Genomic DNA, 14,117 nt, shown 5'->3' with positions numbered 1-14,117 from the left:
ATGAAAGTGAAAAAAGATGAAAGTCAAGCAACCCTAATCCTCGAATCCTTATACTCTCGTATTTATGTCATTTGTTTCACATCACATTTCCTAACTGTTAAAAAATTCAAGTACTTTGAAAATCGTTTTTTCTACTTTTTTTTGCGGACTTCCGTACCGCTACTGGAATTGAAATCCCGGCAGTTCACGACGTTTTACTTTTATTTTCATATATTATTTGATCGACCAACGAATTAGAGTTGGCGGATCTGACTAACCTTTGAATGGAGGGTTGATCAGGTGTTTTGATCAAAAACTTATCCAAGTTTGACTTAAATCCTACTACTGGATCAACACCTAGAGCCCGAGAAAGAAGAGAGTGGAATTTCTTTGTTCTAACTTGGGCGCTCTAATAGAAGAGTACAAGCATGAAAAGCGACCCCTGACGGGCGCAGCTTCCAAGATCTAAGAAGCCAAATTTTATAATAATGGAAAGTAATCGGAACCAGTTTTAGGTGACCATGCGTGCTCTAATCCTGTCGACGACTTTATTCAAAAGAAGAGGCAAGGTCATGTAGATTCTTGCTCTGGTGTTGTTTTCTTACTTTTTTGGTTTAATTTGGACCAATTCAAGAAGTATTTTCAAACATCGACGGAAAGTCAAATAAATCACCCAACTTAAAAATGAATTTCAAGTGAGGCCATTTTGGATTGGTCAAGATGGGCCTGATTGGTGAAGTAAATGTAAATACTTAGCACTGAGTTTTTTTTTAGAAAAAAGTCGATCAACTCTGGCGGGACGACAGAGGCGCAAAGGAAACCGTGCCCATGAGCCCCGACGCCGGTCAAAGGACAAGATGCTACACAATACAACGAGTGAGTCCGTGGCTAGCTCCGATATCACGAGTATTCCATTGGCCGTCCATGAGGTCTAGGGTGGAGAATTAATTTGGATTTGTATATCTTGGTCACCCCGGCCAGCCGAATCAGGGAGACTTCCTCGCCATGGAAATTGCCTGAAACATGGTCCCTTGAATCCACTCGCCCTCGGAGGATCCTGACTTGATTGACCTTAAGCCGATGTAGGATATTAAAGTTCGCTGCGTGTGTTTAAGACTCAAAAAGGACTCGGGTAGCTGTACCAATTGGTCCCCGATGAACCTGGGGTAGGAGCGTGTCATGGGGAAGGGTGGCGTATTTGGCCACACTGCCGACTCTCCCTCTTCCACAACAAAAGATTCAAGTCACTCTCGACTAAAGAATTGCATTCTTAGTGTTGGTGGTTTGGTAGTTAGGGCATTGTCAATCTGAATCTGACCCTCGTCGCCCACACAAGTCCGAGGGATATCCTGGGTTGTTGATACGCCGCTCTCCTTCCCCGGTGCCAAGCCGTTATCCTCGACCCCACTCGACCCAAGCCAACCAAGCCTATGACGGTGGTGAGCCCGGCGCCCTCAGCGGCCGAAAATGAGGGTACACTGACCGCCCTGCCCGACATGGAGTTGGCCCAGATGGCCTTTCGGATGGGCGTGCTCCTCCGAGCCCCGGACGAGGGTGAGGCCGGTGAGGCCCAGCGGCTTCAGACGAGCGTGCTGGCCCGCATCCGCGAACAGGGCATGGTGCCCTACTACCATCAATTGGCGGGCGAGCACGGCTGGTCCGTGGACGATCAACTGGTAGCCGAGATGGAAGCGGCCAATGCCGAGCGCTGGGCCGCGGTTGAGCGCGGTTTGGACGCCGCCCAGGTCAATATGGGCGAGAGTGAGATGCGCGAGGCCCTCCGGCGCAAGGCCGACTACTACACCCAGATCGGCCACAAGGACCTGGCCCTGGCCGCCGTGGACGAGACTTTGGCCAAGACGGTGGGCATTGGTAACCGCATGGACCTCGTTTTTAACAAGATCCGCCTGGGCCTGTTCCACTCGGACACGGAGCTGAGTCGGGCCCAGATCGAGCGGGCCCACCAGATGCTCAAGGAGGGCGGGGACTGGGACCGACGCAACCGTCTCAAAGTCTACGAGGGCTTCTTCGCTCTGTCGGTGCGCGACTTTGAGCGCGCCGCCCGTCTTTTCCTGGACACGGTGTCCACGTTCACGTGCGCCGAGCTCATGACCTACGAGCGCTTCGTCATATACACCGTGTACGTAGCTATGATTGCGTTGGAGCGTGGCGCCCTCAAGACTCAAGTCATTCACGGCTCTGAGATTCTCGAGGTGCTCCACGGCTGTCCCGAGGTCAGCGAGTACCTCTTCTCGCTCTACGAATGTCAGTATGCGCGCTTCTTCCGCGCCCTGGCCACCGTCGAGCGCGTCATGAAAGCCGACCGATACCTGCACGCCCACTACGCCTATTATGTGCGCGAGATGAAGGTAAAGGCCTTTGCCCAATTGCTCGAGTCCTATCGTAGTCTGACCCTCACCTACATGTCCGAAGCCTTCAACGTCACCGAAGACTACATGGATCGCGAGCTGTCCCGCTTCATCGCCGACGGACGACTCCATTGCCGGATTGACAAGGTCCGCGGGATCGTCATGACCAATCGACCCGACACCAAGAACGCCCGATATCAGGGCACCATCAAACAGGGCGATATTCTGCTTAACCGCGTCCAAAAGCTCTCGCGCGTTATCAATATTTAGACAAACCATCGTGGTTGTCTTTGTATCATTTTCCTGTTGGGTGGCCCGACCCTGAACCTCCACATTCACAGTGAATAAAACCAATATATGTACAATGGTTTGCATGTCCCGCCCACTTTATTCCGACCGAAAAGTTTTTCTCCATACATGCCTCAGCTGGTACTGTATTAGTTTAAAGCAATTTTGTGCCTGGAATGTAACAAGTTCGTCACGTAAGTCTCAATGACGTTTTCTATTACTCAGCATAATTTTTATAATCAATGGTTGATGCATTATTTGGTAGCTAAATAGTCCCGTACTTTTGGACGTTTTCCGGATCAAAAGAAACAAAAAAGTCCAGAAGATTTAATGTCCACACTGTTGACAACCCATCCTTGAACGACTAGCATCGGGTCGTCTTGGTCGCTCTCTCGCTTATCTCAATGTTGGGTCATATCGTGACATTATCTGAAATGAGGTCAATACGCTTAAGGATCCGACCAATTAACGAACCTTGCCAAATTAGGACTAAAAATATGTTGTAAGGAGCTCTGAAGAGACCTTTAATATCATGTTGCAATCATTCATTGCTTCAGGTTCGAATTTTCGCCCAATTCTGCAACAGGGGTCTTGGACAATATAACTTCAAACCAACGACTTCCAAGTCTTACGAACGCGACAAACCTTGAATTACAACGATTTCAATTTCTCATTTTATTAATCTACTCTAAAATGGACTCAGCATTATTTTGACCCAAAGTTGCTTGATTTGGCGGGAAGCCCGTTGGAATTCGAAATTTCTCGAAAAAAAAATCTCTAGACCCGTGCAATGGACTCGAGGTTTTACCTTGGCATGCAGTGCCACTCAAACACTTGTGAAATCCTTTTGGGGACATTGAAGAATAACAAGTGTGTGACTGATGTGCCTTTTATATGTGGTAGGTTTGATAATGTTCAATACGTACGTATAGAATGATTCAGTCGATGAGCCATCGCTAAGCCATCGCTAATCCATTTCTTTCTTTAAGTGGCCGAGAGAGAATCGCTGCAGAATTGAAGCATTTCAAACAATTCAAAACTTTTCTATTATTTTCTTCACATAACCTCAAGAAATCCATCGATTACCGAGTATCGCATCAGATTGGGGTAAGCGAAGTTGGAATAATAATTTGAATAAGAAAGTGATCATTAGGGGTCGGGGGATAAAGATATTTCTTTAAGGTTACCACATGGTTTAAACTATTTTGACCGTTTTGGGGCACAAAAAAACCTTTTTCACGAATTTTAACCGTAAAAACCTAAAATCAAGGATTTTCGAGAAAATTGAAGAGTTTTGGTCTTGTTTAGGCCAAATTTCGGAGAATTATTGGGCGGAAAGAAATTCAGGGCTACTTTGGCCGTGTCTGAAAATGCTTGTCACCAATCAAAGATTTGTATGACCTTGAACCCCAAGCTTTCATAAAGACGAGCTATTAAACACATTGACTAGCGCTGTACTGCCAATGAGCTAATTTTAGCGATGACCCTCCCACCGTTTGCCACCATAACAATGTTCGAAAATGAAAAACCGCAGAGTCTTGATGTCTGAGCCAAAACAAAGGGCATGCTGAAGACCGGTAAGAGGCCGAGGGAAATGGGTGAGCCATTTAGTATCTATCTTTGAACGGTTAGGCGAGTGCAATTCTTTGACGAATAGCGAAGGATTTTCAGAAGGCACAGAGCGTGGCCCATAGTAGCTTTCCATCTTGTACCACCCTGTCCATAAGCGTATTTTACTTTTTCTATGAACTAAAATTGAAGTTCTTGTATCCAATGAAAAAGAGGCAGGTATGACGAATATTGCTTTGACAAAATGTTATTTTCTGTAGTTGGAGCAAAACAGGAGGCTGTTTATTTTCCATTTTCCCCTGAAGATGTGAATGTGGATGCACAAAAAGAGAGGTTCCGTGAAACAAAGTTCAAGGGATTACGATCTAGTTTGAAAAGTCAATAAGTATTATTCTTGATTCAGACCATGTAGAGTGATATTAAATGAAAAAAATGCGTTTTGCCGCTGGTGGTTAAAAAATGGAAACCTCTAAACCTTCAAACACATTTCTTATTCCCGGGGAGCAGTCGGTCGACGGTCAATGCCCTATACACGCTGGCAATTGGCACAGATCTTTAGGTCCCTCGTAGCAGTGACTTGTTGAAAGTGAGGAAAGAAACTTTCCCCTGGAAGACAGTGTACCCTCTTCCTAGAGTCTAGGGATCTCTCTGTGTAGGAAATAGAAGGACTAGAAGGACTGGGATTGCAGAAAAAGCATGCCCTAGGCATGTTGATTGCGGGGACAGGTGAGCCAGGAATAACTGTACTGGCCAGCAGTGTTCCTTGATGAGTGACTTCCAAGCCATATAACGACGGAATTGGCCTCACTCGAGTCTTGTGCTGTTCTACTCGAAAAGCGAACGAAAAGGGCTTATGATCGAAAACAAATATTTTGCCACGCGTCATTTCGTTTTGACTTCTAATTGTCCTCATTTTATTCATTCCCGCGTTCCTTTTACACAACTTTCCAGATTACATTGCTTCAAATTACAAAAAGCATTTCAGTAATGACCTTAGTCTGCTGTTGTGCTCAAATTGGCCATTTCCTTGTTTGTTTAGTTTTTTAATTGAAATTTCAAAATATTTGCTTGTTTGCAAATATTTGATCCACAATGGAGGTCGGCAGCTTCGAAAAATTCATCATTTTCCAAGTGTGACTAATTTTGCTTTTGCCCAAAATATTTAGTGAAGTCATATTATGTAAAACATTCCCTTTTGTATTAATCTTAGCCACTAATTTTTGTTTGATAAATGATCATTCAATGAAAGAGGCGGCAATCTCTTGTAAAATCTAGCTTAGGCGCAATTTGGAGTTTTTTTGCATTCGGGCCATCATCAAGTTTACATAAGGGATTTGCCGACATTAGCTTGAGATTTATGTACTGGTCTGAAGGTTTTTTCCTTCTAGCCCAGAGTATGATGCAAAAGGATTCTAATAGTGATTGATTCTGAAACGGCTACAAAAATGTCGTGTTGTAGTAACATTTTTGGACAAAATTATTGACCGGAACATGTGAAACTTTGACTTCGAAAATAACAATTTTCGATCAGTTTGAATTTCCCGCCCTTTTACTTTGACAGGGATTGCTCTGATTGCTCCTTTGACTTTCAAATCCATCAAAACGCACGAAGTTGTTTTTGTTAAAAAAATGGTAGGGACTGCTTTGGTTACTTGGTCCAATGAATCATTTTGCCTTGGATTCTCGTCACACTGAAATTGAGAAATCATACCCACCGTCAGATCCAGATGTAAGTAAGGAGAATTCAGGGTTTTATGTAGAACTTTATTGTCCTCAGAGTGAAATAGCCTGACCAGAACCTGGTCGGCTTATAGATTCGGCGGGATATTTAATGTTAAGAGTGATTAGAATTGTAAAGTGCACCTACCTTCTATATCTATTTCGTAGACTAGGTCGCTTTCAACATAAGCACGCGCGCCTTTGTTGTACTCTTCCACTACTTTTGCGTAAAATTCTGTTTTGAAAAGTTTCCTTTCCATTTTAAATTGTATATTTGATCAATTTTAGATGCAACTTTGGACAACCAGGTTTCTTTTCTCGTTTTTATGTCTTTGTTCTCAATTGAATACGTATGCTAACACTGTACTAGCACGAGATCGAATCGAAGTCCTTGTAATCTCTTTGGCGTTATTCCATCGCTCCTTTGGCACAAAAGGCCCGCTCACCAATGGCCGCACTGTAGTGCATCTTCCCTGACTGACGCAAGGAATGAAATGCCATCCACGTTTCTCTTGCCCCTCCTCCTCCTCCTCATCATCATCATCATCATCATGCCTGAGTAGCGACTACAGCAAGGGCTATGTTCAAGTTGTCCAATGAATAGACGACGTTAACGTCTGTAGCATCTGTAGCATCAAGTTGAACGAGCCCGTGGGTAGGGTGTCGCACTCTCTGACTAGAAATGCTCGTTCTGTGCATGGCATTCAGTATTCAGTGACGAGCATTGTGTGGTGCCTTCACTTCATTCTAGGATGCGGGGGCCAACATTCACTAATCGGGTTCTTCACCTTGGGTTTCCAGGGTCACTAATACTCCCCGTCTATCTCTCTTTGGTCCTGATCAAATTGGGTCACGCCCAAAGTAATCAAGACTCCCTTATGGAAGGGGCCACGCCCACAGAAGCATCCACAGCTCAGTCGACACGAACCACGAACAACAACAACAATGTGGAAGTGAAGGCTGATGAAGACAATGCCGACCAAGTGCAGTTGATGATGCGCAAGTAAGTTAGTTGTAATCAAACACGTGAATTGTTTCAATCATGCCATTTAAGACCAGGAAACCCATTTTTGGCGCGGTAGTTGCGTTTCCTAATACCAATATCAGTTTGTTGGTTGAGTGAAGTTTGGTTGCTCCTTAGAGTAGAAGGCACGCTTGCGGTCGATCAAATTTCAATCATGCTGTTTTCGAACATCCATCGCCAATTCAAACCCAAAATCGAATAGATATTCTTGAAAAGTCTTCTTAGTCAAATCTTCCGAGATCATTCAAGGAGACCCTGATAACCGATATATGAAGTACACAATAGCAACTTTGGAGAAAGAAAGACTGCCAACAATTTAGCAAGGACCAATAGTAGTTGAATCCATGATCAAATTTTTAAGGGAGGTGAATTATTTTGCCATTGCTGACATTTCTGAAGTGGTGATGATCACTATGCATGTTCTAAAAAGAACACTACAGCCCTTCGGAGACTGGATGACGCACATTCTATAAGACATATTTTCACTTGTTCGCCGCCCACATGTGCTGGATTCAGTTGTTGCCAGAAGGAAAAGCAATTTCTCTTAGCGCTCTACGGTCTCATAATGAGAGAAGACGAGCAGGGCACTAGTACCGAAATTACAAGTAATGCAATCACAGTAATTCGTACCTTTTTTCGGAAAAGGAACTGTAATCCCATTACATTTTAAAATGCTGTAAATAACCAATACTACATATTTTCAAATATCCTAAAGAAGTAAGCTCAGAGCTGAAACTTGTGCTCGCATTTTAAAACAATGAATGTGTTTTTGGTTTCAAATCTTGTTATATTTGCACTGCTTTATTCTTTATATCTCGCCATTCAAATGCTGTTGAACAAAAAAGGCCTGATTCAGAGCGAAATCTCCCTTTGGCTTGAGTGCGTTGAACCAAATTTCTCAACCCTCCCCATATCCATCCCTGACTCTATTTCCCATCATTAGTTGGGTTCAGGAGAAGAAATCAGTTTTAGATGAGAAATATCTAAATAACATGTAGTCCAGAAGAAGGCATTACATGTTCGAGTTTCAAATCACAGCAAAAAATAAATAAAACCGAAGTTAACACGTTGAATTTGCAACGTAACAATGTATGATACCTAACTATGCCCGAATTCGAAATCCCCATCCTGAATATATTTATTTCCCCTTTTAAATATGCCTTTCGCCTCCAAAGTTTCAAATTTCAAAAAGGCCTTTTTTCCCATAAGATTTGAGTAGTTCCAACTTGGAAAAGAAATTATTTTCCCAATAAGTATTTCCATTGGCTTAGCCGCTAACTTCTAGAAATATGGACTTTGAACGGGCTTTCCGCCAAATCACCCTTCTCTTGGTCATAAAGACTCTTGAGCCATTTTTCGAATTAAAGTAATAAAATACAAAACGTTGATATCTTCAATTAAAGGCAAGTCATTAGTTTACCCTCTACGTCTAAAATGGTTTGCTTCAAAGTTATGAAGTCAAAACGTTACATAGCTGACCAAGAGCAGGCCGAAAAATCGAATTTTATGTAGCGATCAATACGTAACTGTGACCAAATCTCCCGAGTACCCCTAAACACTAATTTGACAAGAAAGTGCGATCCTTTCTATAGATAATTTTCAAGCCAATGAATAGTTCAGGAGATACGAAATTTTCGTTTCCATTCGCTGTCCTCATCTCTTGAAGTCCGTGGCTTAGCTAAACCAGCATGGTCAAGAATTGGAGGAATCCAGTGCTAACTTACATACATGGTATATATAACGCACATTTATTAATTTTACTTTTCAATATTGGAGTTAAAATGGTACACCTGTTAGTAAGAAGGTTGAATTTGAGCTGGATTCAAGACTCTCTGGACCACCATGTCTTACCCTGGTTTTGGATTCAAAGTTTGAGACCTTAGAGGCACCCTTCCCATCACTAATCCTGAGCAAATAAACATTACCAAAGCTCATTAGTATCATATGTTGGCAGGAAGAAATTAAATCTGAGGATTGTTTGAAAAATTTATAAACACACTAATTAGCAATGTATGGTCTGGATGAGGCAAAAAAACTGAAATAGTGATCATCTAAATTTTAAGTAAAAGTAATTGTAACGAGTAACACCATTACAACTTTTTGGAGCAACGGTTGTGTAACGAATTGCTCTTTTTGGCCGAAGTAATTGTAACTGTAATCTATTCCTTTTATGGAGGAACGACTAATGCCCGGAAGGTTCGACCTGATACATGATAATCTCCATTTAAATCCATTAAGAGAAGCAGTTTTGATCTATCGTCTCACACAATCAGTAAAAAGACCGATTTTTAACACGTTAATAGAAAGCCCATGAAAGAAAATAATCAACGCTTTGTGGAATCAGAACCGCTCAGGGATATTATATGAATTTTTCAGACTGGAAGCTCGAGTGGCCGAGTTAGAAGAAAAGCTTCACTCCCGAGAAACTTCTTCTACCTTTGTGAGTGACGATGTCGATGAAAATGTGTTTGTGAAGCTCCCATCGTCCAGCAAAAGCTTTCCCGAGGTCAAGTTCCTCAATTATCAAGATCGTAAGCGGATATTGATCACAGGGGGTGCGGGTTTTGTCGGATCCCATCTGGTTGATCGGCTAATGTTGGCCGGACATGAAGTGATTGTGGTGGATAACTTCTTTACCGGAAGGCAAGTGGATCTAAAAGTATTGTATATGTGACGCATTTTTTTATCATTGCTCTTGAATACCTTCCCAGGAAACGAAATGTCGAGTTATGGATTGGTCATGAGAACTTTGAGTTGCTCAATCACGATATTGTCAATCCCCTCCATGTCGAAGTGGATGAGATTTATCACCTGGCCTCGCCCGCTAGCCCGCCCCACTACATGTACAACCCGGTCAAAACCATCAAGACCAACACCCTGGGAACGGTCAACATGTTGGGTCTGGCCAAACGAGTCAACGCTAAGATCCTCGTGGCCAGTACTTCGGAAGTTTATGGTGACCCCGAGGTACATCCCCAATCGGAAAGCTACTGGGGCCACGTGAACCCGATTGGGCCGCGGGCTTGCTATGATGAGGGCAAGCGCGTGGCCGAAACTCTGGCCATCTCCTACGAGAAGCAGAGCAAAGTGGATATCCGCATCGCCAGAATCTTCAACACATATGGACCGAGAATGCACATGAATGACGGCCGAGTTGTGTCCAATTTCGTTTTGCAAGCCCTTCAAGACGAGCCGATGACGGTAATTTGATGACCAATTGAACAGCCATAAGGGTGGGTCAGCGACTTTCGAATGACAACATGAATGTGTCTTTGGGTTTCAGGTCTATGGCGAAGGGCAACAGACCCGATCATTTCAGTATGTCAGTGACCTAGTGGACGGTCTGATGCTGCTCATGGCATCCAATTACACGAAGCCGGTCAACATAGGCAACCCCATCGAGCGCACGATCTTAGGTAATGACTGAATGGTCAATCACTTTCCTTTAACCGGCTCCGGCTCCTCCCTCTGGTCTGTCCTCCTCACTTTGCGCCTTTTTGTCCCGCAGATTTCGCCCAATTGATCAAATCTCAAGTGAAAAGTGCCAGTCCCATTGTTCACCGTCCAGCTGTGGAGGATGATCCCCAACAACGAAGGCCGGTGATCACTTTGGCCAAAGAAGTGTTGGGTTGGTAGCCAAATGTGGAGCTCTCCAAGGGTCTTCAAACAACCATTGATTACTTCTCCCAAGAGTTGAAGCGCTCCAAACATTCAGAGAGAAACAAAATTCATCCAGACGAGTATTGGCTCAGCGACAAATCAGAGAGTTCGTTGCCCAGCAGGAGGAAAGGCACGAAACAAGAGCTTTAGGGTCTCGGTTTTGACCATCTCAAATTTAGATTCATCGATAAATACATTGAGTTGTTAACCAATATAGATCATGGACCATGCCTTCCTCTTGATGTTATTGACTGAAACGCTCCACAGTCATTGTCAAAAGAACGGCCTTCATTATGCAATTCCACTACTGAATGAGCCAAGGTTGTTTACCAAAGTTGTCTGCGAATTGAAAATATTGAACCATAAAATGGTTGACAGTGGGGTCTTGGTGTGTGAGAGCTTCGGTCAGGTCGGATACATAAAGGCTGCAAAGTATTGGCGACAGTGGATCCCCCTGTGGAATACCAACTTAATGTCGTTCTAGGAAAGCTAAAATCAATGACAAGCTACGCTTCCAGAATTCAGGCACTTAGATATGGAAAAAGCCATACTTGCATAAGGACTTCATTGAAACACATTTATTTTGATACTAATTTCCAAGAGCGACTAATGGCCATCACACCGAGTATTGTGGCAACTGTGACTTTTGCACTGAATTTACTATGCAAACTGAGGATTTTTTTTGTACTTGACGTTTATGTACGGTTATCTGATAAAGGGTCAGAATTAGTAATTGCTAATTTTCTGAAACAGTTCAATAGTTCTTGACTCCATATAGAAATGAATGTGATAAAAAAAATTACTTCCCCTCACATTGCTATTGACCAAAAAAGAAAAAGGGTGAAACGTCTGATACCTTGTCAATACAAGATCATTTTCAATTAGAAATTTCAATAAAAAAACCATCTATAAGCGATTTTCCATCAGGATTGATTGGTCATTCCATCGATGCTCCAGCGAATGGCCAAATAAAAATGAAGCACAAACCAGGGCCTCATATTTATTGCTCAGATTTAACATCAAACACGTATACTAAATCACCAAATTTCACTCTATCACTAATAAGTTTATAAAAAAAATGTTCGGTAGTATCAGTATTTACACCAACAAAGAAACTGAATGAGAGGTGGTCAATCCACTGCTATGTTGTCTACTAGTCCATATCAACCTACTACGGTACAATCGAAGGTAGGACGGTATACCGGTCCGATCTTACGTAAGATTAATTCATCACGCTCGTACCATCGAGCCATGGTTCGATCTCAGAACAGGTTAACGCCAAAGACTTACTGATTGTCTTGTCTTACAGTTGAGTGAGATTGTTAATAAGATTTAAAAGATACAGACGGTGTTCTATATTTTAGGACGCGGAGTTTAATGGCAATTGGATTTGATTCAAATCTTAGTCAAAATTTACGTTTTCCCGAAATTAAGGCAGGGACAACAAAACACGAAGTTGCGTAACTTTGATGTGTCCAACCAGAATTTCAGCCATAATAAATAGCGCGCACTCGAGACCCAAGACATCACTCAAGAACATCTCCTTGGACAAGCAACTCTATCTAGCTCACAATGAAGGCCTTTATTCTACCGGTAAGCAAACCAAAAAGAGGGCCTTGAAGCATCTGCGGGCATCCTTTTCCTGTATATGTATTTCAATTATTTGCTTTGCAAATTTCTAGATCATCCTTGGTTTGGCTGGTGCCATGCCCCAGTATCAGAATTTTGGAGCTTCATCATATCCAACGAATGCCGGATATTCTTTGACCATTGGCAGAGACGGTTCTTTGACTCCTCAAGGATATTATCAACAGCCCAGTAATCCGGCTTCAAATACTGCACAGAACTACTACACAGATTCACGAATTCCCCAAGCGCAATCCTCGCTGAGCCAATTCCAGCAATACAATCTAGATCAACAGGCCAAGCAACAACAATTGCTCCAACAATTGGCCCTTGAGCAACGACAAATCATTTCCGGCCAATCTCCCTCATCGCCTTTGTCGCCTTCATCACCTTCTTCGCCCGTGCAATTGAGGGCTCAGCCACTAGTCCCCCAACAACCGGAGTTGGAGCCGGACCAACCCGTCAAACCAGTGCTCATTCCAGAAGATTCGCTCAAGGCCATTGAAGCCACAGGACAAGCCTCCTCTGGATTTGTCGATGGCATTTTGGAGGCTTTTGGCGACGACATTTCCCCCGAGAACAAGCAGAAAGCAGAGGAGATCAAGACGACGTTCTCCAATCTGGCCAGCAAACTGTCCGGCTTTGCTGCCCGACTCCAAGGAATCGCAGACAAAGTACCTCAAATCACTCAACTGTTGTCCCTTCAGCAGGCTGCCAGCAAAAAGGGAATTTCTTTCGAAGCCACGAAAGATAGCAGCACTGACACAGTGCTGAGTTTCGCATGATATTCCTACCTACTTAGAATTGTTTACTGTCCTTGGACTGCCTAAAATATAAAAAAAAAACAAGCAAATAATGAATCTAAAGTCGTCATTAGGCACAATATTGGTAGTGTGCTATCAATGAAGATAAAAAAGTACGTAAAGAAATTTCCCCCTCAAGGTGGTTTTAATCCAACGTACTTTTCTGTCCCATGAAAAGCTCTGTGCGAGCTCAGTATTGATCCATTTCTTGCAAAACATTAAAGGCCCAGATTCATTTGAAATCGGTTGTACTCGCAAGAACAGGGTAGTGCGTTTCTACTCATATGAAAAGAAACATATATTAAGCGCCTTTGCTCCCGAACGGCCTCGACTACTTCAATTCAATGCATTTCAATGAAAAAAAGTTATTTGTTTTTGGCAAAATTCATTTCGTTATATACGAAACTTACAAGCCACCCATTCACTTCTTTCTTTAACTTCAGTCTCAAGGATAGACACCAGTTTAATGGCTTAATGTAAGCAAACATCGATGATAACATGATAATAAAACAGTCATGTTATTGATCATAAGGTAAGCTAAATGTAATACAGAAACGTTTTCTACTATTTCCACTTAAAAAATTATTAGCAATTAGCTGATATCTTGAATACTGTACCTCAATAGGAATGTATTTTTAAATGGATTGAAGTAAATATATTCGTTTTGAACCGTGTTTTGAACTGTGATACCGACGCCCACGAACAGTAGCCCGCCATGGATATGTATTAACCCCGATCATTCCTCTCCCCTCCCACGGCTTTTTCCGAGACATGAGTTTTTAGCTGCCCATGGTGATATTATAGGCCGAATTGAACAACTAGATGTTGCGAGTATTAGGCACCTTTAAGCTACAGCTGACTGATGACGTCATCTTAAAAAGGAAAGGTAAACAAATCTCCTGGGCGGTCACTTTTCCAGCGCTACTAAGACTATTGAACATATTTAGCATTCATTCCTCCAAAATTTCAGTGAACAATGTCGCCTAAGCCAGGTAGTCCTTACTGTTTAGTGGTTTTGGGCCGTCGTGATCAAAACTCCAAAGAATAATCCACAATGGAATCTATGGATTGAAGCTGTTC

At 42.9% G+C, this 14,117-nt stretch overlaps 3 protein-coding genes across 3 annotated transcripts; all 3 read left to right on the top strand.

Moving 5' to 3' along the window:
* Nucleotides 1-1,215: 1,215 nt before the first annotated feature.
* On the top strand, nt 1,216-2,715 carry LOC131891417 (26S proteasome non-ATPase regulatory subunit 6-like). The gene has a single exon (XM_059240971.1). The coding sequence runs from the start codon at nt 1,410-1,412 to the stop codon at nt 2,616-2,618; it is 1,209 nt and encodes a 402-aa protein (XP_059096954.1). The 5' UTR covers nt 1,216-1,409; the 3' UTR covers nt 2,619-2,715.
* Nucleotides 2,716-6,159: 3,444 nt separating this feature from the next.
* Nucleotides 6,160-10,838, top strand: LOC131891416 (UDP-glucuronic acid decarboxylase 1-like). Its single transcript, XM_059240970.1, has 5 exons — nt 6,160-6,927; nt 9,325-9,591; nt 9,660-10,149; nt 10,232-10,364; nt 10,457-10,838. Exons 1-5 carry the CDS (start codon nt 6,677-6,679, stop codon nt 10,582-10,584), a joined length of 1,269 nt encoding a protein of 422 aa, XP_059096953.1. The 5' UTR covers nt 6,160-6,676; the 3' UTR covers nt 10,585-10,838.
* A 1,115-nt stretch (nt 10,839-11,953) lies between these two features.
* Nucleotides 11,954-13,711, top strand: LOC131891418 (uncharacterized). Its single transcript, XM_059240972.1, has 2 exons — nt 11,954-12,201; nt 12,291-13,711. Exons 1-2 carry the CDS (start codon nt 12,181-12,183, stop codon nt 13,017-13,019), a joined length of 750 nt encoding a protein of 249 aa, XP_059096955.1. The 5' UTR covers nt 11,954-12,180; the 3' UTR covers nt 13,020-13,711.
* The last annotated feature ends 406 nt before the right edge of the window (nt 13,712-14,117 follow it).

The sequence above is a fragment of the Tigriopus californicus genome, chromosome 12 (assembly GCF_007210705.1).
Source record: "Tigriopus californicus strain San Diego chromosome 12, Tcal_SD_v2.1, whole genome shotgun sequence".
NCBI lineage: Eukaryota > Metazoa > Arthropoda > Copepoda > Harpacticoida > Harpacticidae > Tigriopus > Tigriopus californicus.
This window is presented reverse-complemented; position numbering and strand designations above follow the sequence as displayed.